Consider the following 26,375-nt stretch of genomic DNA (forward strand, 5'->3'; position numbering starts at 1 on the left):
CAGAAACAAAAGCAGAAAACGCTGGAAAAGCTCAGCAGATCTGGCAGCATCTGTGTGGAGAAATCAGAGTTAACGTTTCAGATTCAGTGACCCTTGGTCAGAGCTCAAAACTCAGCGGTTCTGAGGAAGGGTCACTGGACCTGCAAAGTTACCGCTGATTTTTCTCCACAGATGTTGTAAGATCTGCCGAACTTTACCAACAGCTTTTGATTTGGTTTATGAAAGTTAGCTCAGGATGGTGAGTTAATTGGAAATTCAAAACTCACCACGACGATCACACTTGACAGTTTAAACATTTTCTCCTCCAGTGAACTTTGTAAGTCAAGTTTTAACAGCTTCCTTTTTGACTGTGACACTTGGATAAACTGTCATGCGGTGGTACGACTTGGAGATCAAACTGGACCTAACTTGTACAAAGTTACCTCGAGAAACCTTTCTGAAAAAGAAGTGAGCTTCGTCTTGAAACCAGATTTACTGTGCAACCTTTAAACAGGGATTTTGAACATTCCTACTCTTGTTCCTGACTTGTCAAGTTGGACAATATTTTTGAATCCCAAATTCCTGCCTTTCTCCATATCCTCTTATACACTTAGTGAGCATCTACCTCCATTTTGACCATCTGAATTAATACGCATCTTTGGTCATTAGAAACTCCATTCTCTGAGTGAGGCTATTTAAAATTAGATTCACTGTTAACTGCCTTGCTTCTAATTCTAATGGGCAAGTCTATTGATTCCAAGGATCAACCTGCTGAATTGTAATTTAAGGTCCCATTTAGACCTAATTTATCCTTTTATAAAGGTGGCATGCTTCAATCACAAAGGGCCAGAGTTAACAACACATGCTGCTATTCATGTGCAAATCAGCCATTAAATTCAGGCATTCAGAGATACTTGCTTGAGTTATGGGTCTCCAGAACGTACTGGTCTGTTCACTTGGCTGTTTGCTTCACAGAGCTAAAATCCTGATCCTAGTCTTTCCACAATTTGGAAGAATTTGCTGGATTTCATTAATTGTCCATGAGATTCACCACAAAATTGTGGCTAGAGAGTAATCATGTAAATGTCTTTTTAATTGTACTGCCATGGAAATTAATCAACTTCTGGTCCAGAGAGGGAATAATTTAATCTGTTCAAATCTTGTCCCTGTACATGATAAATTGTTGAAAAGAATGTTAAATGTCAGCCTTTTTCCCCTCACTGTCCCTTAATGCTGATTTTCTCTCCCTCACTTAATTCCCCTTTCAGTTTCTCATTTACTTTTCATTCAGACGACTCCATGGCTTTGCTGTGTTTCTTCCTCAATCCTTAAGCATCACTAATTAAAGCAAGAGCACTCTTTTATCCTGGTGCTCACCTGGGTCAGAAATGCCTCATTACTCTCGTAGCACCGTTATCAGCTTATACTTGTAATTGCATGCAGAAAAATGTTGGAGCAAAAGGATGCGTGGAAAAGTCCCAGACCTGGAACATCTCGTCCTGTTGACCACTGTCGGACAGCATGCTGGCAGTCTAGCATTTGTAGGATTGGTAATCATCAGCTAACTCTTCATTTTGGTTTGAAGGTGGGGTTCCTCTTGCATGTTTCAAGAAAATGGTGACAGCATTGATATTAATGTCACAAATATTTCTCTGTCTCTGACTTACTGCAATGGAAAATGTTACTGTTGCTCTAATGTGAAACTCTCGCAACCCCAGGTTATAGTCCAACAAGTTTAATTGGAAGCACACTAGGTTTCGAAGCGCCACTCCTTCATCAGGTGAAGGAAAGGTCCGAAAGCTAGTGTGCTTCCAATTAAACCTGTTGGACTATAACCTGGTGCTGTGTGATTTTTAACTTTGTACACCCCAGTCCAACACCGGCATCTCCAAATCACAGCTCTAATGTGAGTTGTTAATTCATTTCTCACATATCTTGGGTTTCAAATAGCTGGTATTTAAAAACAAAAACAGACTAATCTTCAGTGTCAACTCACAAAATTGTCCACATGGTGAGAGCAACAGATTAGGACCTGTCCTGGCCACAGTCGCAGAGGAAGTACACAGATTTATCATTTCTGGCACACTTAGGAACCTCTCTCAGCTGATTACACAAATAACAGTTCCTCTGGGTATTTGACACTTGTGCAGCAGGTATATTCCTTCTGGTGTTTAGCTTCTCTGTATTCCTGCCTGAAAATTGTAAAAAGGTAGGCGTTGAATTTAGGCTGACGTATCAACTTTGTAAGAGCAATCCTGGACCTAAAAGGTGGTGTGCCATTAATTTATTGAATGGTGTTTATTTAAAACAGACTGAAACCACGACTGAGGCATGGGACAAGAAGGAACCCAATGGTTACGTGCCATTTCAGAACGGCAGGCAAATGGTAGCGTGTGCAACAACCTGCAAAGCCCAGCAGGATAGTTCCATCGAAGGTCTTTTGCCTAATGGTGAGAACAAAAGGAAGCATTTCAGTGAGAGTAGTGATGAAGAAGAGGAGGAGGAGGACTATGAGGATGAAGAAGGTGATGACACGAGGCCAAACTCCCCACCTGTGCTTACAAAACCAGCACTGCGTGGCATGAAAAGGAAGGTGAGACAGCAACAGTCGTTTTTCACTTTGTTTCATCTCATGTGTATGTGTGTGTGACATTTAACAAGGTTATTTTGTCCTTGTTTTTTTTTCAAGAGGGGTCGTAAAGGCAGAGGTGCCGATATGTCTGGAAGTAGCTACTTAAAACAATGGCAGGAGAATGGCCACTTCTCCCATTTCAGGTTTTTTTGTACTTTGATTTGTTTTAGCAGGCAGTCAGAAACTCCTGTTAACAGAGAAGCTGTTCCTGTGAAAAAAGGTCCCATGTTCCGACAACTGTTTCTTGCTTGACCCCTGTTGTGGACTAGGCCATCCCCCTCAAAACATTTATAAGCAGGAAGCCCAGACTGTAACTTTGCTATTTGTTTTAGCTTCATGTGTAGTGAATATCCCCTGAGTAAATAAGCTGGTTCAACTGCCAAGTTTTAAGTAAACAAAATTTATTTACAGGATTATGAATGAAATCTAAGGAACAGAAAACAGGATACCAGGTAGCTTATCCTATTCCAAACCTGCCTTAATGATGCTGTTCCGAAATTACTTGCAACAGTCCCAATCAACACATCCCTGAGCACAAAGAGTAAAAAGGGAACAAACTGGAGTGTACAGGCTTGAAGTTCGAGAGAGGTCAGCAGCCTGTGTCACACATTCCCTGCTGCGGGGGACTGACTAAAATTATGAACTAAATTTTTTTTTGAAAGTCTAATCTAAACAAAGGATAGATATGCAGCTGGCTGACCACTCCCCTTTGTTTGTACCATTTTTTGTAAAGACATGAAAGCTTTTGGCCTGAAGCACTGTCTGTTCGGGGTAAACAAAGAGCCCCAATAAAACTTTCAAACCTAGCATATTTGTAGCCTGGCCACTTATCCCCTCACTGGGGGAAAGAAAACTGAGAGGCCTCGTAGCCTTGTAAAAAGAATCAGTTTTGTGACACTTTTCTCTCTGCAGTCTCTCCTGCCTGTAAGAACCTGAGTTTGACTTTGCCATTTGCCAAGGGGTGGTGTTTTTAGGATGTTCCGGGTATTGGGACAGCTCCTTCGTTGAGTTGTGATTTCGAGTCGGTTGGGTTTCCAAATAGTTACGCCAAATTCTGTTTTCTTGTTTGTGTTTCAACCGTAGTGGAGAGATAAATTCTGTTTTGCTGAAAGCCGCGTGGTTTGACCAGCTGCATCCCTCCTGGAATATCCACTTGACATCAGCCTCGAAAATAAGGAAACATTAGGGTCTGGTCTACCTTGTTGAAGTGTTTGAGGGGGTTCTGGCCTCATCCATAAGTGTGTCTTTTGGGGCCTTTGTAGCCAGGAGCACAAAGCATGTTGTAGCACTGAAACCAAAGCCCTGGTTGACGTGCTGTGATTTATTTCATTCATTAGTGACTGCAAGGAAGAATTAATTGTCAGGGTAAAATACATTCTCTGATTGTGGAATCCAATGATGATGGATCATCAGGTTTTAATTATCCCTCTGTGCAAAGTTAGGAGAAAATTATTTACACAGCAGGTTGTTAGAGTGTGGAATGCTTTTTTGAAATGAAGAGTTTGATGCAACCAATTGCATCTTTTGGAGAGAAGATGAGATAAACCCCCGAAGCATCCATTGCTGTGGTTCAGGATTTCTGTGTTGATTTGTCTTCTCCACTTTGTGTTTCCAGGATTTCACATTTGTTTTGCAAGGTGCCCCAAACAGTACTCTGTGTTCTCGATATATTGTTGAAACTTCTCAACCCGCACTCTGGGAAACAGTTCTCAAGACGATGAAAGGGAGCACCAGCGTTTATACTCCAAGGGGAGAATACTGATTGATGGCAGATGCACTCTGGGAGAGGGTTCGCCGTGGATGGTGCATCAGCTTATTTGTAGTTAATGGTCAGATTTTGTTTCTGTTTTAAATCAGCTGGGTTGACTCTGATAGGTCAAGGCATTGCTCTGAGAAATGAGTTAGTCAGTGGCTGTCACCAATTTGCAGGGAAGGTGTGTGTTCTTCCCCGTCTACAAACAGCAGGCCTCTTGTATTCATATGCGAAGGTTCCGTTGCACAGAAGTGTGCCACACCACTGACACAACATCACTGTTCCATATCAGTTGTTGGCGTAATTCTTTGCATGCTCAGGATTATCCAGCAAATGTCCAGTCCCCTGTTTACTGGAAACGATTGTTGGGGTATGCTGTTCTGCCAGCATTTGGGACATAGGGCCGACATACTTGGCGTCATGTAAGTCCTGAAATTCAGCGATCGCATCTATCCATTTGTGTGTGAGACCAAAAAGTTTTTTGGCTTGATGGCACTATCCTGTTGGTGGTGAGCACCATTCATGTTGTTCCTGGAGAGCAGTAATCTCAAATAGCTGGCTTCACCTGTCACTCAAACATCTGAAATACTTTATCTTCCAGAGTCACCTGAGGAAGAATGAGCACTTTTTCAAATCAAAAGGCTCAAGATCATTCATGGCTTAGTGCCATTTGCAGTAAGAAGTGATTTGATCTGGGTCGACATTCGCCCACAGGCTGACTTGTGCGCATTTGATTTCAGCAGCATGTTTGTAAAATGGCTGAGGCCCGATTTGAGTTTTCTGACACAACCAATCTTAAGCATGGAGAAGTGTAGGAGTCCTGACATGTCTGCTGTGCAAGTTCGTTTGAGATTGTCAGGAGTAGAAAACACATAGTTATAGATATGTTCTCCAAGGTGGGAAGTCAATTTGCAGATGTTTCATCCCCTATCTCGGTGACATCTTCACTGCTTTGGAGCCTCCTGTGAAGCACTGCTGTACTGTGTCATCTGGAATTTATTTGGTTCCATTTCTGCTGCTTCCGGTTATTCATTGTTTTGTCCGGTATATTGAGTCTAGGTCAATGTGCTTGTTGAAGAAGTCTGTGGCTGAGTGCCATGCTTCGAGAAATTCCCTGGCTTTCCTACATTTACTTGTCCAGTTGAACGTGTGATCCTTGTTCTCTACGTGTATGGCTAACAGGGACAGCTGGTCTCGGCATTTTGTGGCTAGTTGGTGTTCATGGATGCGGATTGCGAGTTTTCTGCTCGTCCATCCGACATGGTGTTTCGTGCAGTTTTTGCATGGAATCTTGTAAATTACTTTCGTCTTGCACATGATGGGGAAAGGGTCTTTTGGCCTATTGAGTCGTTGCCTGAACGTGGTTGTCGGTGTATGGGTTGTCATGAATTCGAGTGGTTGGAGAAGTCCAGCTGTCAATTCAGAGACCTTTGTTTTTGTGTAAGGTAGCGTGGCTAGTGTGTTCGGTCAGGGCATGTCGTCATCATGGTGTTTGTCTGTTGGGCATGTGTGGATGAAGTTGCGGGGATATCTGTTCTTGGCGAATATGCTGTAGGGGTGTTCTTCTTTGTCCCTTAGTAGGCCAGAGGGGCGTGCTGCAGTATGTTGTAGCCCTTTCGAACAGGGTCGCAAGTGCGGCGGCTTTTGTGTGTGTTCGGGTGGTTGGAGAACCCCTTCGGCCAATTTCTTAACGAGGATATTGAGGAAAAAGAGTTTATTTAACAGTGCCATTTCAAGCATGAATTCAAGTACAGAGTACACAGAAGGAAATGAATAAAGTGCTGTGTCCTTTCACATCAAGTTTCAAATGGCTTTCTTGTGCATCACCTTTGGTTAGGAGGAGGAAAAAGTGAAACCTTGACAGAAAATGTTTTGTTCTTAAAAGTGCCCAAAATGGAAAAGTTAGGAGCATGACTGTAAAAAGAGAGAACAGGTAAAAGTGAGAAAATCCTTTCATTTTAAATCTCTACATTTGTTCTTTTTTTTGTCCAGTCAGATCTTTTATGATTTGTCGAGTGTAAGTTGAGGCACAGTTTTGAAAACTGACATCTTGGTTTTCGTGTTGGTAATTTTCTGGCTATGTGTGGGCTTTGGTGTGTAACAGACTTAGATTGCTTTAATGATTAAAAGACGAAAATTCGATACATTCAAGAAGGAGAATGTTTCAACGTGTGTGTATGTTGAATGCAAAATTCTCCAGCACTTCCCCCATCCCAGGGAAAATACTTGTCTCCTTTCTCTCTTTGTTTTTCCATTTCCCTCTGACCAACAGACTACCAAGACATTCAAGAAGAGCTGTTTCCCAACTGTTGTTCAACTTCTGAAAGGACCTGTCAAATTGTACATGTAATGTTGATCTCGCTCCTTGTGCACCATCTCTGCAGCCGTAATACTGTATTCTTCACTCTGTTGTATTACCTAGCACATCTTTGTAATGAATTGAATTTAATTTATTGTCACATGTACCGAGGCACAGTGGAAAAAAAAGCTTTGTCTAGCGAGCAATACAGGCCAATCAGAGTTAAGTGGCACAGGTTAGTAAATAATAGGTAAACAGCAGCAAAAACAAAAACACAGGGACAGGCGAATGTTAAGAGTTTGTGAGTCCATTCAGTATTCTAACAACAGTCGGGTAGAAACTGTTTCGAAACCGGCTGGTGTGTGTGTTCAGGCTTCTGTACCTTCTCCCCGATGGTAGAGGGTGTAGAAAAACATTGCCAGGGTGGGATGGATCTTTGAGATTGCTGATGCCCTTTCCTTGACAGTGGGCCTGGGAGGTGGATTCTGCATGCAAAAGCAAATGTTTCATTGTATCTCAGTGCATGTGACAATAAGAACTCAAATCCAAACCAAAAACCATGTGTTTTCCAGGACTGTGCCAGCCTTTGGGATGCTGTGCTTCACAGTAACTCAGCATGAGTCTCCATGCGCTCTTGTAACTTCGACTGTGGGTAACAGGAGCTGGATGAACTACTTGTGGGCGGCTCAGTGGTTAGCACTGCTGCCTCACAGTACCAGGGACTCGGGTTCAGTTCCCGCCTCGGCCAACTGTCTGTGTGCAGTTTGCGCATTCTGTCCGTGTCTGGGTAGGTTTCCTCCGGGTGCTGTGGATTCCTCCCACAGTCCAGAGATGTGCAGGTTAGGTGAATCGGCCATGCGAAATTGCCCGTAGTGTTAGGTGGATTAGTCTGGGGTAAATGTAGGGGAATGGGTCTGGGTGGATAGCTCTTCGGAGAGACTGTGTGGATTTGTTGGGCCGAAGGGCCTGTTTCCACACTGTAGGGAATCTAATCTAATCTTGATCATAGCCTGGTAAAGCTGTGCCAACGTGGCATATTTCCCTGTGTTGGATAAAGATGCGTACAAGCAAGCACTTCACTTTTCCAATGCATCTTTTAATTCCTTCTCAGCTGCTTAGTGAAGGGCTGTGAGCAGCATAATAGGCTGGGATGAAATTGTGGAACATGTCACAGTCCAAGGGCATAATGTTACAGTGAGAAAACTTGGAAAAAAAAGAGATTTCCAGAAGAAACACTTGAAAGAAAGCAATGTTTGTTTGACAGTGCCCAAAATGTAAAAGTTAGAAATATGACCGATGCTTCTGTGTTAACAGGGTGCTCTCAAAAGAGCTGCGAGAGGCCTGAAGTCTAATGCTTTTAATGGCCTTTCTTGTCCTTGGCACTTCTCGGCCAAGCGAGTTACGTGGAGAGCTCGTGGACACTTAGCAATTACGTTGACGTTTGTCCTCGGTAGCAATGAAATCAGATCACTGTCTGTACGCGTGAATTGCAGCAAACATTTGACAAAACACGAATGCCGCAGGATCAACAACTAAAGGCTGATCCTGGTGATCTCCTGAATAACGTTGTTTCGTATCACTGTTGGCAGCATGTTTTTAAAATGTTCTTACTGTGTTTCACCTTGCAAAATGAATTGGAGTGTTTTTGCAAAGCCAAAGATGTTTGAAGAGGCATGTTTATTCAGGCCTTTCAGTGTACTTCCAAATACATGTGTCATGAGTGCTCTCCCTCAAGGCTTATTCAGTAGAATAGAACGAACACACTGGAGAAAGTTGTAAGCCAGCAATCAGGATCATCAATACAAGAGCAAAGCCAAGCCTGATCTCTTTGCTTATCTTAAAGTGAGTCCCTTGCACTTGTTCATCTCTCCCTCGCTATTGACACTGCCAGTGTATATGTACTCAATCTTATGTGTATCTTGGTATCCTTGTCCTTTTCCTACTGACTGAGATGGCTCATACTTGATGGCTGGCAGGGAAAGTCAGAACGAGACACAATGGATGCTGGGAATCTGACTGAGGAATATAAAATGGTGAGCAGGTCAGCCAGCATCTCTGGAAAGAGAGACACTTGACACCTTTTAGGTTGGTGACCTTTCATCACAACACCTCTCTGTTATTTCAGAAATAGACTTTGAGATGCAGTAAATCTGAAGGTCATGGCTTAATCCAGTTGTGTATGTGTTTGTGTGTGTACATATACACACAGAAAAAAGGATAGCCAGAACAGCAATGCATCAAATTCTTCTACAAATATTTGAGCTGAATTGTCAGTTGCACTAGGTGGCAGTGTTTCCCTCAATTTGATAAAGTCTCTGGCAAAAGTAGTGCTCCATTTTGCCCAGCTTCACAATGTTGCAGACAACCTCTTTTACATTATACTTTGCTGACTGCAGACAGTCTGGAAGCAAATTTGTATGGAGTATGAATTGTATTTTCCAGATAATATTCAATGGTGTTTGACTGAAGTTTGTATTTTACTGTCAGAAGATGGGTAGTTCATACTCTGAGAATTTGATCATTTCATTCAACCAGCAACAAGACAGAAGGTTGGTAACCTGTGGGAGGCTGAGAATGCTCACCTGTCTCACTAAAGGTGTGGTAGGGAAGTATTTTGCCTGAGAGGAGCAGATAACAGGATGCGTCCTCAGCTTGAAATTTGCTGGAGACAAAAATGTTTAAACCCAATTGCTGTCTCTTTTCCCCCAGAGAGTGGTGATTCATCGGAAAAAACGTGGACGAAAACGCAAACAGCACAACAGCAGTGTAGTGACGGAGACCATCTCAGAAACAACTGAGGTGCTGGATGAACCGTTCGATGATTCGGACACCGAGCGACCCATGCCACACCTCGAACCAACTTTGGAATTAGAGGAGGCTGAGAGAACTGAGAAGGAGCATCGAAGTGGACGCATGTTCAGAAGTCTGTCAGCTGGCGGTGCTGTCCGAAAATGCTCTTCCTCCCAGAGAGAGGCTCCAGATGAAAATGGTGCTGTTCAAGGTATTTGATGATTTAACTCAATAATTTCAGTGTCACTTGGTTGGCAGAAATTACGGGAAAAAACCCCATGAAACATAAGACCATAAGACATAGGAGTGGAAGTAAGGCCATTTGGCCCATCGAGTCCACTCCGCCATTCGGCCCATCGAGTCCACTCCGCCATTCAATCATGGCTGATGGGCACTTCAACTCCACTTACCCGCATTCTCCCTGTAGCCCTTAATTCCTTGTGACATTAAGAATATATCAATTTCTACCTTGAAGACATTTAGCGTCCCGGCCTCCACTGCACTCTGCGGCAATGAATTCCACAGGCCCACCACTCTCTGGCAGTTCAGAGACAGTGCCAAAAACAGTTCAGATAAAAGTACTTCCTTGAGGAAGAGTTCATTTCAGTGACTCGAGTAGCAACGTAGCATTTGGTGGGTTGGAAAAGCAGTTGAAGAATGATGTAGTAACAGACGAATGGAAAGCTGTCAAGCAAGAGTTAGCTCAATACAGGCTGGAATAACTGTCTGAAAGGGAAGAGGCAGAGTCTCCAAAGTCGAAGAGGCTGTCATGACAAATGAAATGAAATTTAACATTTAATAGTGATAGGAGATGTCTGACAACTAACTGAAACAAGATTCAGATCAATAAGTTGGTTATCAGAAACATAAAAGGTATGAAAACTGAGCCAAAGTAAGCTGCATGTGCTTCAGCATTCAGCAGGGTCGTGGCTGATATTTGTGAGATTTCACATTCCCAGTTATCCCTGATAAAATTTGATTCCCTTGCCTGTCCAGAATCCATTCAACTTAATCTTCAAGATATTCAGTGGCTTTGTGTCGTCCTCCACCTTCTGAGGTAGAGAGTGCCAAAGCTGCAAACTCTCCAGAAAAAATGAATACACAGATCTGATCTAAATGGCTGACCCCTAATTTTAAAATGGAGCCTCTTGAGTTCTGGACTCACCAAGAGGAAACCTCTTTCCCATGTCTACCTTGTCAAGATATTTCACACTTCAATCAGGTCATCTTTCACTCTTGTAAACACCAAAGGAAACAAACTCAGCCGAAAAGCTGATCCACTCATTTCATCTATCAATCTCATAAACCTCCGAAACACCTCCAGTGCATAAACTCCCTCCTTTTAAAAAAAATAAACCAGAAAGTACATCATATTTGAGATACAATTTCACCAATTGTCTGCATTACTGAAGCATAACAACCTTTTATGTTCAATTGCTCTCGTATGTTCGTAGAAGGATGGATTTGTAAAAGCAAGGTGGCTCAGTGGTTAGCACTGCTGCCTCACAGTACCAGCATCCCAGGTTCAATTCCAGCCTTGGCCGACTGTCTGTGTGGAGTTGGCGCATTCTCCCCATGTCTGCGTGGGTTTGCTCCGGTTGCTCCGGTTTCTTCCCATAGTCCAAAGACGTGCAGGTTAGGGTGAAGTGGCCATGCTAAATTGCTCATAATGTTAGGTGCATTGGTCAGAGGGAAGTGGGTCTGGGTGGGTTACTCTTCAGAGAGTCAGTGTGGACTTGTTGGGTCGAAGGACCTGCTTCCACACTGTAGGGAATCTCATCTAATATCTGGAAAGAAAGATTAGCAAGCAGCGCTAAATTAAACATGAAGCATCCGATCAATTCACTTCCACAAAGAGTCAGCAGTTAGCTCAGGAATAAGTCAGACACGGTGAGGATCCAATGGAAGGTCTTTTGTGTAGATGCAGAGGACATGGGCAAAGCATGAAATGTGTCATTTTCAGCAGTGTTCAAAAAGAAAGCAGATGGTTTGAAGGTGGCACTGAAGAGGAGAGCCATGTTACAGATTGGGTAACAACAGATAAAGGCAATATCTTAAAAAGATTAGCAACACGAAAAGTCTGTTAAGTACATGCAGTACATCAGGAGATTTTGAAAGAAGCTCAGGTGAGAATAAAGATGTTGGTTATAATCGTTGAGTTGTCATTGGATAAAGGAGTGTTGCCAGAGGACTGAATACTCGAGAAACAGAAGGGGGGTGGGGGTGGGATAGGAACAGCAAGCCGTTTCGTCAAATGTTGGTGACGGTGATTAGGAAGTTATTGTAAACAGTGACACACACAATTTGAATTTGGGAAGTGCTGGGTTAATGAAGGAAAGCCAGTATGGATTTATAGAAGACAAATGATGTCTTGCTACCTTGGTTCAAGTCTGCGTCGAGGTCTGGAGCAGGCTGTTGAGGGTAGTGCAGTCAATAAACTTCTGGAAGTCATTGTGTTCAGTGCCTCACACAAACATTTTAAGGAGGAACCTTAGTTGGCATCATAGCCACAAACTGTGGTGCAGGGAGCCATTCAAGTTGGGTGGGGGAAGTGGTGTGAGAGGAGATAAATGTTGTTGAAATTGGGGATAGTATAGTTAGAGGCATAGGCACTATTCTCTGTGACCAGGATCGAGGGTTACGAAGGTTGTACGACCTGCCTGGTGCTTGGGATTGGGATATCTCGTCGAGGCTGCAGAATAACTTGGAGTGGGAGGGTAAAGATCACAGAGAATGTGATTGAGCCACATGGGCTTTTTGACAATCCTGTCGTTTCATGGTCACATTACCAATAATATCTTGCCTTTACAAATGCATTTAATTAAATTTGAATTGCACTGCACAGCAGTTGGAGTGAAATTTGAGCTTCTGTCTCCAGATCCTGAGACTCAGGTCTCCAGTTGGCATTATCAGTCCAGTAATGCAACCACAGTGCTCCAGAATCCCTCAATGAAGTTCACAGAGAGAGAGCCAACAACTGAAAGTCCAAGATCATTGGTAACTGGTTGAAACAAGAACCAATGAAACAAATTCTCCCTCATGAGACTTGTTCCCTGATGGGAAAGTAATGGGGATAACCATCTTCGACACCTTCCTTGCCTGTGTTCCTCCAGTCTCTATTAAGTTCCTAAAACCACAATCCGGCAGCATCTGTGCAGAGAGAAACAGAGTTAACCTTAGTACCTTTTGAGTCTCGTGACTTCTTCAGAAGTCAGTGGATGTTCGTAATGAGCTAACTTGATCCCAGCCAATGAAGCATTTTCTTTCAGGCTCCTGGGTTGGTGTACGGGAAGCCTGGTGAGTGTTCACTGCCTACCATTCCATACAAATGACAGGGAAAGGTGTGATTCTCTGCACATCTTTGAAGACCAATGAATCCTTATCTGTAAGGGAGCCTTAATACTTCATGGGCTGTTGGAACTCATTGTCTAGACTTGCCTGTTAAATACAGTAATTTGTTGAGGAATCCCTGGAATTCCATTGAAACATGAGTCAGCATTTTTTGAGAGAGGGAGTGCTCCCTCCCTGTCTGCCACACAGTGCAGGATTTCAGTGAGTTCCTCTCTCACTGCACACCCCAGGTCATCTCCTCTGGCCAGAAACTCTTCGGCCATTTACTGCATCCGCTGCACCCGATGTGGCCTCCTCTATATTGGGGAGACAAGCCGCCTACTTGCGGAACGTTTCAGAGAACACCTCTGGGACACCCAGACCAACCAACGCCAACCACCCCATGGCTCAACACTTCAACTCCCCCTCCCACTCCACCAAGGACATGCAGGTCCTTGGACTCCTCCATCGCCAGACCATAGCAACACGACAGCTGGAGGAAGAGTGTCTCATCTTCCGCCTAGGAACCCTCCAACCACAAGGGATGAACTCAGATTTTTCCAGTTTCCTCATTTCCCCTCCCCCCACCTTGTCTCAGTCCCAACCCTCGAACTCAGCACCACCTTCCTAACCTGCAATCTTCTTCCTGACCTCTTTGCCCCCACCCCCACTCTGGCCTCTCACCCTCACCTTGACCTCCTTCCACCTATCGCATTTCCAACGCCCCTCCCCCAAGTCCCCCCTCCCTGCCTTTTATCTTGGCCTGCTTGCCACACTCTCCTCATTCCTGAAGAAGGGCTCATGCCCGAAACGTCGATTCTCCTGCTCCTTGGATGCTGCCTGACCTGCTGCGCTTTTCCAGCAACACATTTTCAACTCTGATCTCCAGCATCTGCAGTCCTCACTTTCTCCTGCCACACAGGGGCACAACCTACAAGTCCACTTGAATTGATACGCACAATCATACAGCATAGAAACAGCCCCTTTGTCCAGCCAGTCCCTGCCGAGTATAATCCCAAACTAAACTAGTCCCACCTGCCCGCTCCTGGCCCATGTCCTTGGAAGCCTTTTCTACTCATGTGCTTAGCTCAGTCTGTTTTAAACATTGTAATTGTGCCCACATCTAACACACCCTCTGGAAGTTCATTCCACATGTAAACCACCATCTGCTTAAAAAATTGCCCCTCGTGTCTTTTTTAAATCACTCTACTCTCACCTTAAAAGTATAGTTTTGAAATTCACCCATCCCAGGGAACAGGCACCTACCATTAACCCTTTCTATACCCCACACCATTTTATTAGCCTCTTTAAGGTCACCTCTCAACCTCCTAGGCTCCAGTGAAATAAAGTCCCAGCCTATCCAACCTTTCTTCATAGCTCAAACTTTCCATACCTGGCAACAACTTGGTAAATCTCTTGTGAACCCTCTCTGTGTAATAACATCTTCCTATAACAGGAAGACCAGAACTGCACACAGTACTCTTTTGAAACCTCACACTTTCTGTTCCTGCTTCTTCCAAACATCCCTTTGCAAGTCAGTGTCATTACCTCAGTCGGGATGGCACTTCAGTGACAGTATCAAGAAATCAAGGATCAAAATCAAAAAACATAAAGTTCCATGGACCTCTTCCTTCCAATAGATTGTGCAGCCAAATTTACAACCATGAACATAAAATCTTCAAAGACCTGAGAGACATCATTGGGAGAAAAGTTTCAGAATTGACAGAACTGTACCAAACATGATGGGTGCCACGGTGGCTCAGTGGTTAGCACTGCTGCCTCATTGCGCCAGGGTCCCAGGTTCAGTTCCCACCTTGGCCAACTGTCTGTGTGGAGTTTGTGCATTCTCTCCTTGTCTGTGTGGGTTTCCTCTGGGTGCTCCGGTTTCCTCCCACAGTCCAAAGATGTGTCGGTGAGGTGAATTGGCCATGCTAATTGCCCATTATGTTCACAGATGTTGAGGGGCATTAGGCAGGGGTAGATGTAGAGGAATGGGTCTGGGCGAGTTAGTGTTTGGCGGGTCCGTGTGCACTTGTTGCGCCAATAGCCTGTTTCCACTGTGTAGGGATTCAGTGATGATGCCTCCTATGTCCTTTCCATACTATTTACCACATGACCATTCTGCATTTCCATTGCACACAGTATGATTTATACTTGATATTGCCTGTGTTGTGACACTTGACTGGGGAATGATCTCAGAGCCTCTAAACTGGCCTTGAGATAACTGATACAGAGCTCTCTGCCATATCCTGTCAATGCACATGAGAGGTCTTGAAATGGAAAAAAAATTAACCTTCAATATCAGCAAGTTATTTTAATTAACATGGATATTCTGGCTGTGCCAAATCTTGTCCTCGAGAGTTATTTGCATGCCTGGTGTTACAACACGGGGTAAACCCCCCTGCTTAATTTAAACCAGCAACACAGAAAAGATTTATCCCGTGCAGTAATTTGAAAAATGCGAGAGGCCATGAACATTTAAAGTAAAAATTAACGACTTTATTTCTTAAAGTATAACAGAGAATAATAAACTACCAAATATTTACAACTCCTTTCTCCTATCTTTTACTTTCCCTTCTGCAATAGTCCGATAAAACCTCTGAATAAGATTTACCAAAATTCAAATTTTCAAAACCAGCCAGATGTCAAATCTTCTCTTTATATTTTCCTCTGTCGTCGTCTTCGGGCTTTCTGTTTCACAGGTTACTGATTGATAAAGGTTCCTTTAAGAGAGCTATTCTCCGGGCAGTCTGCAGATGCTGGTGGCTTGACAGTTCTCCTCCCAACTGTCAAATTTTCCCCAGTCTTATACCCCCAAAGCATCGGATTGTTTCATTGGCTTTTAAGGTTGTCAATAGACTAAATTAAAACTTGATTGGCGTTTGGTATTTTTTGGGGTGTAACTTAAACTGATTGGCCTAATTCTAATCTGTTTTGTCGTCTCCAGGAATTCAACCAAATGTTACATTATATCTTGTTCAGAGCACGTGTCAGGTAGTTCTGCTAGCATTTAAGTCTCAAAGGTACAGTACACCCACACCTTCATTACACTAGCCAGCAAGATAACAGTATTAAATGGTATTGGAAGAGTGTACGTGTTGCATCATGCTTTTGTCAGATATTTAGAATAACTATCCAATTACCCAGGCAGTTTCCCTAAAGCCCAACATATTTCTTTCCTTTCATACAATTGTAACAACAGTAAAAGGGTCTGGAGGCAGCCATTCAACACACAACCTGCTCTACCGTTCAATCAGATCGTGGCTGACCTGATTGACTCCCCAGTCCGGGGAAAAGAATTCCAAAGGTTAACCTCCCTCTTAGTGTGCCTCGAGGGTCAGTTGCAATCCCAGCAGTACTACATGGCTCCCAATGCACCTTGTTAGTGCTCAAAAGCAAGAAGGTATGAATCCAAGTCAACAAAGGTGTTTGGTCCCAGTCAAAGTTGCTAACAGGCACAAAGAAAGTTGTGACGCTTGGGTAATCAGCATTTACTGCCGCTGTCAGAGCAGCAGCACATTGATGAGAAGTCCTCACTCTGAGCGAATGAATGAATGAAGATAGATTGGGCCTTTGTTTGTTTACCTCCCTCCCTGCTCCTGCTACACACCGCTGCTCCAACCTTTCTTCGGCATTCCACCATTAAAAGAACATTGTGCACGCCATAAAGCTGTGTGTTAGAAATAGCAGACTTTGGCTAAGGTCCATCTAATTGAATCATGACTGGGATAAAGAGTCTGTCTTAGATCATTGTGACCAAGGCAAGGTCATGTCGGGCAGTCCGATCATGTTCCACCAAGCTAATATTAGAATTCCGTGGAATGCATTGGTTGTAAAATGATTCATTGCAATCAGTCATTGGAGATGGTCGTTTAATGTAAGTACTCTGAGGCACTGTCTCAAGATGCTGAGGTTATAAATACGGTTTTGCTTCGATACATGATCCTCACACTCTTCGATTGTGAGGAAGATTTCTCTAAAAATGGGAGAGCAGTTCATGGTGCAAGAACAGCAACTGAGCTTGGACTTCAAACTGTCTCTCAGACTAAAGGCAGATTGTGAAATTGAATTCAGTAAATCCGGTCATTATGTGGTTGCATTAGATAAAAAATTAGTCCAACACAGAGGTTATTGTCAAAACTCTGTATTTCACTCATATCTTTTAGGAGAAGGAGTCTGATGCTCCACCTAACCTGACTTCCATTTCATACCACTGTCATTGAAATGGTTGACACTTGGTCTCTTTGAAGTAGTCAGACAAAGCAATCAGTTGTTGAATTGTTAGGTGTTGCCGAACTACTGAAAAAGAAAGTCCCGTTTATTTTTTGAGGTGGAATACTTGAGTTGAAATATCAGAGAAATTCGTCAGTGTTTGGTGTCATGACAATTGCTGTACCAATGATGCCGATTGAAGTCAATTACAGCTGATTCAGTGATTCTTCCTTGTTAGCACCCACAAAGTGACCCTTACTATATGCAGATCTCAACAGCCGAAATGTGCTCTGAAATTCACTTTGGGTTTTCAAACTGGGACATAGTTTTCACCTTGACCCCTGACAGAGTGGGAAGCACTCCTGCTACTGAGTGCAATCCCCCTTCCTGACAAACTCTCAAAGTCTGGGCTGATACTTGATGGCAGTTCTGAGAGATGCTACCAGTGTACTGTCCTTGGGAAGAGATGTTCAAACTGAGACGCCCTTCACTTGGATGTAAAAGATCCCTTGGCAGTACCTCAGAGAAGAATGGGTGAGTTATCCATGGTGTTGAAGACAAATTCGATTCTCTCCCCCCCCGCCCCACAATAATTCCATGATAAATGCTGCTTCCTACATTACAACCCATGGCTCCTCTTTATGTATACTTGAGTTGCTCAAAAGCGTTTTGAGACATAAGACATAGGAGCAGAAGTGAGGCCATTCGCTCCAGTGAGACTGCTCCACCTTCATACATGGCTGATCAGTTTCTCAACCCCATTCTCCCACTTTCTCCCCGTAACCCTTGATCCCCTTGATACTCAATAGCCTGTCTATCTCTGTCTTAACTGTACTCCATGATTTGGCCTCCCCAACCTTCTGTCGCAATAAGTTCCATAGATTCATCACTCTCTGGCTGAAGGAGTTTCTCCTTATATCTGTTCGAAAAGGTCTTCCCTTCACTCTCAGACTTCGCCCTTAAGTCCTAGTCTCACCGACCAATGGGAGCATCTTCCCAACATCTCCTCTGTCCAAGTCATTCAGTATTCTCTAATTAGAACCCCCCTCATTCTTCTAAAGTACATGGCGTATAGACCCAGAGTCCTCAAGCGTTCCTCACCTGTTCAGCTTTCCATTCCTGGCACCATTCTCGTGTACCACCTCTAAACACGCTCCACACCATTGCATCTTTCTTGACATATGGGGTCCAATATTGTGCGTAGTACTCCAAATGTGACCTGACCAGAGCCTTCTAGAACCTCACAAGTATATCCCTGCATTAATATTCAAGTCCTTGCAAAGGAAATGCGAACATTGCATTTGCCTTCCGAACTACTGACTCAACCTGCAAGTTTACCTTGAGGGAATGCTCGACAAGAACTCCCAAGTCTCTTGACGCTTCAGTCCATGTTTCTATTCTTCTTAAGTGTCATAATCATATAAAATGCCAGTCTTTTTACTTTTCCATCAGGGTTGAATAATGTACTCAATTTCAGCCATTTTTGCACATATAATGCTGTGCTTTGGAGAAAGGAAAGAACAATCTGACACATTTCTCTGTATAAACCTTGGTACGAGAAGTACATTACTGAAGCACCAAGGTCTCTTAGTCCCTGTTGAGAATCAGAAACTGACCATAACACACAATTTCTCCTTTAGGCAAAACGTTACAGCTTTCAGAGTCTTTTTGTCTGTGAGCTGAAATTAGTTGGTGTACCCCACTGCCCCATTCTTAAATCTTTTTTGGCCATCTCTTCCAATGACAGTACTAGAAGTTTGGGTGCTAAGTTCGCTATGGATGGAAGAGGTTCCCAGGGCAGTGTACTGTTTTTGACTGACCTGGCAGTCGATGCGTTGGAAGTGTTTGTCACTGGTGCGGAAAAATCAAGACCTGCAGTGTGTTAAAGATAGCACAAGGCTTGTATCCCTCTGGTCATTGTCTGCTTTTCAGTGTAAGATAAATGGAATGTTATTGGCCATTAAAACACAATGTATTCTTGACTACCTTTGCCAGCTAAAATGAGGCATGGAGCGTAAATTTGCTTTTGGAATAGGAGACAAGTTGGGGGAATTGTCAGAGGTGTTTTCTTGGTTTGTCAGCTCTGAGTTGTAGTGGAATCCGGGTGTCCTCATGCCTTCGATACAGTAAGTGGGTATGCAGATACAGCTCACAATTGGGAAAGCTCCAAGTTTAGATGTTATTGTTGGTCACGAAGGGCATTGAAGGTTATCTGAGTACTGTATGCAGAAATTGTCACCTTATTGCAGCAAGAATGTACATGTGTTCGCAGCGATTCAGGGAAGGTTTACCAGACTGGGAATGGAATGTTTTTTTGAGTGTTTGTCACTTGAGGAAAGGTTGGACAAGCCACGCTTGTATCCTCTCGAGCTTAGATGAGTAAGAGGTGGCTTGATTGAAATATGTAAGATGGGTCTTGACAGGGTAGACGTCTTTGATGGCAGAATCAAGATCTTGGGGTCACTGTTAAAACATCAGAGGTCGCCTGTTTAAAATCAAGATGAGGCAAATTTATTTCTCTGTGAGTTTCGTGACTTTGGAATTAGCTTCATGAGAAGGTGATAGAAGTACAGTCCGTGAATTTGTTAAATGGAGAGGTTGATACCTTCTGGTTGGCTAAAGGATGAAAGATTTTCGGGATCGGTGGGACTGTTAGTGAATGGCCGGGAAGGCTTGTGGGGCTGAATGGTCTCCTGCTTGTTCATGTATTTGTGCACAAGGGGAGTGGTTGACACTGAATACTGAGAGAGGATCTGGGAAAGGGTCTGCTCAGACAGGAAGCGCGCCGACACCGTGTTGCACTCAGTTTTGCGGGATCTTACTTCTCTACTTCCATCATATTGTTCAAATGCTTGCCTCCTCCCCCTTCCCCCACCCCCCGCCAAACACTGAACCTGACAAGTGCTTTCTTTATCTTTCAGGGCAAAGTGTGCTTAAACCTTCAGTCCCTGTGAGGAAAGATAAGGCCAAAGAGCCTGCCTTACCCAAATCTCCACCCGTGGTTTTGAAACGCAAGAGAGGTTGGCCCAAAGGTGTGAAGCGTGGGACAATCAAATGGAGGAGAAAGCCAGGCCGTAAACCAGGATTTAAACTTGCCCGATCCAGTGCAAGTATGGAGAGTCTGGATGCTCCAGCAACCAATGCCGTTCTGAAACAAGGGCGTCCGAATCATAATGAGGAAAGGCGGAACTCTGTCGAAGTGAAAACTGTGGATGTCCCCATCGCTTATAAGAAGGAGGAGGAGGAGGAAGAGGACGAGGAGGAAGAGGACGAGGAGCTTGAGGAAGAAGTGCCGTGTGATGTGCAGAGGACGCCTCGTGATCCTCACAGTCCCGCACTGAAAGTTGAGGAGCAGGAAGCTACGAATGAGCATGAGGAGAAGTCAGAACCTGCTGAACAAGAGGGGCATACGGATGAGGAGCACGAGCATGAAGAGGAGGAGGAGGAAGAAGAAGAGATCAACCAAAATGATGATCACGATGCGGATGACGAGGACGAAGGCCACCTGGATTCTGAAGACAAAAAGGTCGAGGAAAGTGTGAAGGAGAGCGTGAAAGAGGAATCTCCAACACAAGAACCTTTTTTAGAGACAAGCACACCAGATAAAAATGGCACAGGGGAAAATATGATGGACGCAGATTCTGAAGAAGAGCAAACAAATGACACGTCACTGGACTCTGAGCTTGTGCCACATTCAGATGAAGACCGTGTTGATGATCAAGATAACAAAGAGACGTTAATCCCAGAGTTCAAAGAGGAGGAGGAAGAGGAGGAGGAGGAAGAGGAGGACATATCGCACAGTGAGCTGGATCTGGAAACGGTGCAAGCTGTTCAGTCTTTGACACAGGAGACAAATAATGAGCATGATGGTGCTTACCAGGACTGTGCGGAGACCTTGGAAGCCTGCCAGAACCTTCAAAGCTACAATCAGGCTGAAGAAAGCCCTCAGATTACCATGGTGGAGGACTGCCAGCAGTCAGAGCACAACAGCCCCATCTCATCTGTTCAGTCCCACCCCAGCCAGTCAGTCCGTTCCGTCAGTAGCCCCAGCATGCCAGCCTTGGAGAGCAGCTACACGCAGATAAGTCCTGAGCAGAGCTCACTGTCAGCTCCCTCAATGCAGAACATGGAGACCAGTCCGATGATGGATGTACCTTCAGTGTCTGACCATTCGCAGCAGGTTGTTGACAGTGGGTTCAGTGATCTGGGCAGCATTGAGAGTACCACCGAAAATTACGAGAACCCGAGCAGCTACGATTCCACAATGGGAGGCAGCTTATGTGGGAATAACACCTCCCAAACAAGCTGCTCGTACAGTGGCCTGTCGTCTTCCAGCAGCTTGACTCAAAACAGCTGCGTCGTAACCCAGCAAATGACCAGTATGAACAGCAGTTGCAGCCTGATGCAACAGAATAACGTTGCCCCAACAGCCAACTGTAACATGAAGTCGCCTCAGAGTTGTGCAATCGACAGGCCTCCAAGCAACAACCAGCAGCAGCAGCAGCCACCACCCCCCCCACAACAACAGGCCCAGCAGCAGCCTCCACCACAACAGCCCCAGCAGCAACAGCCCCAGCAGCAGCAGCAACCATTGTCCCAGTGCAGCATGAGCAACAGCTTCACGACAGCCCCCATGACGCTGATGGAGATTCCAGAGTCCTCCAACACGACCGGTATGAGCCTGTATGAGAGAATGGGCCAGGGAGACTTCGGTGCTGGTGGTTATACGCAGCCCACAGCCAACTTCAGCCTTGCCAGACTTCAGCAACTTACCAACACCATCATGGACCATCATGCTATGCCTTACAGCCACTCTGCTGCTGTGACTTCCTATGCAACTAGTGTGTCTCTATCTAACACGGGCCTGGCTCAGCTAGCCCCGACACCCCACGCACTCGCAGGGACACCCCAAGCACAAGCCACCATGACCCCGCCTCCAAATCTCACGTCACCATCGATGAATCTGACTTCACCTCTTCTGCAGTGCAACATGCCAGCTTCCAACATTGGGATCCCTCACACTCAGAGGTTGCAAGGCCAGATGCCGACCAAGGGTCACATTTCAAATCGCTCCAAGTCGGCCCCACTGCCAGCTGCGACAGCCACCCACCAGCAACAGATCTACGGCCGTAACACACCTGCCCTGGCACAGCGGACGCTGACGGTTCAGCGAGGGATGAACATGGGTGTGAACCTGATGCCTGCCCCCACCTACAATGTTAACTCCATGAATATGAACACACTGAACGCGATGAACAGTTATCGGATGAGCCAGCCGATGATGAACAGCAGCTACCATGGTAATGCGGCCTACATGAACCAAACGGCGCAGTATCCTATGCAGATGCAAATGGGCATGATGGGAAGCCAGCCATACGGCCAGCAGCCGATGCAGTCTAACCCCCACACCAACATGATGTACACAGGCCCCTCTCATCACAGCTATATGAATGCTGGCATGCCCAAGCAATCACTCAATGGCCCATACATGAGAAGATGAGGGGGAAGATCCTGCAGACCGCCGCAGAGAGCCATTGTTTATTACTGACGACAGCAGACATAATGGGAATTTCAAATAGAATGATTGCTGTAGACATAGGAATTTCACAAACTGTTTAGGGCCATGTTCGGAGCGCCTTGGCCTTAATTCCCCAGCCCCGAGAGAGAGAGAAAAAAAAGGAAGAGAAAGAAATTCTGCAACAGAATTCAATAAGAAAATGGTTTGAGGAACCATGCACAAGAAATCTTTTAATTAAAAGAAGCCTTACTTAATGAATTGTGTAGAAATGAAAAACTATCTGCTTTTTATATTTTTAATTTTTTTAATCTTTCGGTTTGTGTGTGCAGTCCACATTTTTTTATAGAGTCCATAGATATGAGACCCTTGAGTGTGAGGACTGTCCATGTCCCCATTTGTTGACTTGGCACAGGGCAGGAGGCACTTAGCTCAGACTCTGCCTTGGTCATATTGTTGCAGGTGTGGCTGTAATTTATTGATCTCACTGTATCCCGTGCCAGTAAGTGAAACCGGATCGCTTGTGCGCTTGTGGACTTCGGGCCGTAATGCCGAGGACCCCCTTCTTTAACCCATTGGTATTGAGTTTGACTCGAGCGCAGCATGCAACAGGCCCAAGAGCATTTTCATGTATGTTATAACGATGTTTTTAACATTGCTTCTTGTGTCACCACAAGCCATTTCACTTGTACGCCTTTATTTTTTTATGAGAATTGACAGTATTTGTTCTGGCACTTTCGAAGGACAGCCCAGGGTCCTGAAACATTTTAAGGCTTACAGCATTTAATTTCCAGTTTATTTTCTTAAATAAATCTCTCAATCATGAGAAATCTGTTCAGACTTTGTATTTTTGGTTCCCAGTCAGGATATTTATCAGAGTAGAAAGATGGCTGTGTTCACAACAAGCTTAGTTTGTTTTTCCTCTTGTGCTTTCTCCCATAACCTCGGGCAGTTGAATTGTTTCTCGACAACAGGTGCTGGTCAGTTACTAAGTGGCGCGGTTAGTTCAGGTATTGAGAAGGAAGTGAGCCCTTCAGATTGGCTCACTGTCTCCTGCCATCTATTCAAGCTGATCAGAAATCGCAGTCAGGCACCCTTAGGTTCCTTACCACGGGGTAGGAATAAGATGGATTGTGAGATCGAAGAGAAGGATATTGGGGATGAGCAAAGAATAGCAGGAGAAACGTGAGGGAGGCTACATTAAGGGAATGGGTCGTGCCATTCAGATCCATGAGCTGTTAGCATTGTCACTCCAAACAGGAAAGTCATCATCAGCTGAGCGCACAGTGGATGTGGGATTGGGCGGGAGAAAGCAAACGGTTGTGACCACGCAGTTTAAAGTAACGTTGTCATCACAGCAGCCAACTGACAGCTCCCTTTCTGTTCTGATACCGACCACCAGGTAACCCCTGTAGACTGACAGGTGATGGGATAAGCAGCGTTCGTGAGAGGGTTGCAGTGGTCAGTCTCCCCTGGGCTGAATTTGTGCGTCACTGGTGTGCACTGAGTAGGCCCACCACATGCAGTCCATTCACCAACTGCGATTGCACCGTTCTTGTTGCCTGCCGTAAAGTTATGAAAAGGCATTTGGAAAAAAAAAAATGTGATCCAAAAGCTTCCCCAAGTGGTAAAAAAAAATGTGTGTAGGTTTCAAAACCTGTGCAGTTGGCACGTGCCACTCCTGAATCTTGTGGCGAAATGGCATTCATTGATTTCTTTTTGTTGATAGTGTGTCTCATTGTTGGAATAATGTCCATCGAAACCACTCCACACTTCTGGGCTGGCCTTCAAGTGTGTTTGTTGGAATACTGTTGATTTTGGGGGGGGCGGGGGGGGGGGGGGGGGGGGGGGGGGGGGGGGTGGAAGGGGGAAGGGAAGATGTTTTTAAAAAAGAAAAGAAAAAAAAACAAAGCAGTTTTAGCCCAGAGCACCAGATATATTGAAAAAAAAACCACACAAAGATGATTTCTCTTTTCCCCTTCTGGTGTTCGCGGTTTTGTTGAGTCAGGCAGCTTGCTTTTTTGAAAGCGAAGCTGGCTCATTTTGACTTTAGGATTATTATAGAAAATGTTTTTCTATATTAAAAATGAATTTATCCTACATAATATTGGTACTTGTCATTTTTCAATTCTGTTGAGAGGTATTTTTTAGCAGCTAAACTTGGGTAATCTGAACTGAAGCTCACTGTTAGTGATTCCCAGATGCCTTTTAAAGAACTCACATTTCATTCCATCTTTAGAGTTTTTTCTATCTTTGTTGTAGAATATTGAAGCTATTTTAAGAAAATAAATTCTCCAAACTTATAGTGTGTGTGAATAGACCTCCTCCAGCTTCCAAGCCGCATGTAAAAAGCTGAATATTCATGTCTGTTTATATTGCTTTCATTTTTGTAGCCTTTGTACTTGTACATGGTGACTGTAAGCTATGAGGAGGGAACAACTGAGCTTGTGCATCCAGACGTCAGCACAGGCCACACTCCCTCTTCTTCCCCCCTTGTATGTAATATCACTTTTCTTTCTAGCAAGTACTTTCAAAGACCTCTGTACATTTTAACATAAATAAATTATGTTGAGCCATTTTGGATGTCTGTCTTTTAAGAGTACCAGCACCATTTTATTCAAAGGGAAAGATGCACTTGCAGTCAGGGCAAAGAGCAGCAGGGTTTCTCCATACTTCTGCCTCAATGTTTCCTGAATATATTTCTCTTTTTGTGCGCTCTCCATCTCTGCCACAAAAGTCTCCAGAGCCACGCAGTTTCGCAAGAAAGCGGTTCCTGTGGAATATTTTAACGTTTATTCAGCTGCCTTTCTCATCTTTCAGTCAGGTTTTTTGCAGCCAGTATTTGGATTCCGTGAGCTATTTGACGGTTACCTTGATTTTGACGCGAGGTTGTTTCACTCAATGCAGCAGTCACAGCCCGATCTAAAATGAAGATGCTGAACGAAAAGCTGCGACACTGACAAATAAGAACTTGGCAATTTTGAAAATCAATTGGCCCCTTCGTTAAACCCCAAAGTTTGAAAACTTGAGTTGCTCTCATTCCCCCCCCCGCCCCACCCAGTGGTCCATTCCTTGGCCCAGGTGGGTTAACCACATGAATAATGAGCGACCACTCCAGATCCCTTTGTGAAAAGATTGTGACAGTGATCAGAGAAGCATTCATGTCTAGGCTGAGATGGGACACTTGCTGTGCATAAAGTCCCGTCACACACGTAGTTGGTTATCCACTGCACTGATCCACGGTGGTACCCTCTGAGATCTGCAGATTAGCTTCAATTTAGCAGTTTCCTTCTTTTAGGGTCTGAGCAGCTGCATGACGCAATGCAAGAGACAGACCGCACCGCTCATTTTGTGGTACACAAAACTCAATTTTTTTTTTAAAAAAATGCATGTCATCAGCCAAAGTTTATACCAACGTTGATTAAAATGGGCACGTCGTATCTGAATCTTTAGCTTATAAATTGGAGTGCAGATTTCTGATGAAAACAGTTAAGAGTTCCTCAGCCAGAATTTTTTCCGCCGTCAGCCTTTGCAACTTGAAGGGAGTGAATGCAGATTGTGGACACTGGAGCTGCCACATTCGTCCAAGTGAAAGAGGTGGCTCCTTCCAAAAGGTGAGTGGATTGAGGGGTTTGGATTGCCAGTTATGCCTCAGAAGATCAGCAAATGTGGTGCACACTAATCACCACCTGATTTCATTCAGCAATTTATGGTTGATCTGTCCCATGAATCTTAAGTGTCATGTTGTGCTTTATATTCCCTAACAACTTCAGTTGGGAAGGGCTGCGTGTTATATTGTATTGATTCATGACACATGGGTATTGCTGGCTAAGGTATCATTTATTGCTCAACTCTAATTGCCCAG

The 26,375-nt window shown here is 44.4% G+C and overlaps 1 protein-coding gene across 8 annotated transcripts in view; it reads left to right on the forward strand.

Annotated features, from left to right (window-relative positions):
- LOC140459731 (histone acetyltransferase KAT6A-like) overlaps nucleotides 1–25,088 on the forward strand; it is a 261,877-nt gene extending 236,789 nt beyond the window's left edge. For all 8 annotated transcript variants that reach the window (XM_072554188.1, XM_072554189.1, XM_072554186.1 and 5 more), the window contains 3 exons: nucleotides 2,291–2,572; nucleotides 9,373–9,664; nucleotides 19,917–25,088. In XM_072554188.1, coding sequence (XP_072410289.1) covers nucleotides 2,291–2,572; nucleotides 9,373–9,664; nucleotides 19,917–22,495 — 3,153 coding nt within the window. In that variant the 3' untranslated portion in view covers nucleotides 22,496–25,088. The remainder of the gene's footprint in view (nucleotides 1–2,290; nucleotides 2,573–9,372; nucleotides 9,665–19,916) is intronic.
- The last annotated feature ends 1,287 nt before the right edge of the window (nucleotides 25,089–26,375 follow it).

The sequence above is a fragment of the Chiloscyllium punctatum genome, chromosome 35, assembly GCF_047496795.1.
Source record: "Chiloscyllium punctatum isolate Juve2018m chromosome 35, sChiPun1.3, whole genome shotgun sequence".
Taxonomy (NCBI): Eukaryota; Metazoa; Chordata; class Chondrichthyes; order Orectolobiformes; family Hemiscylliidae; genus Chiloscyllium; species Chiloscyllium punctatum.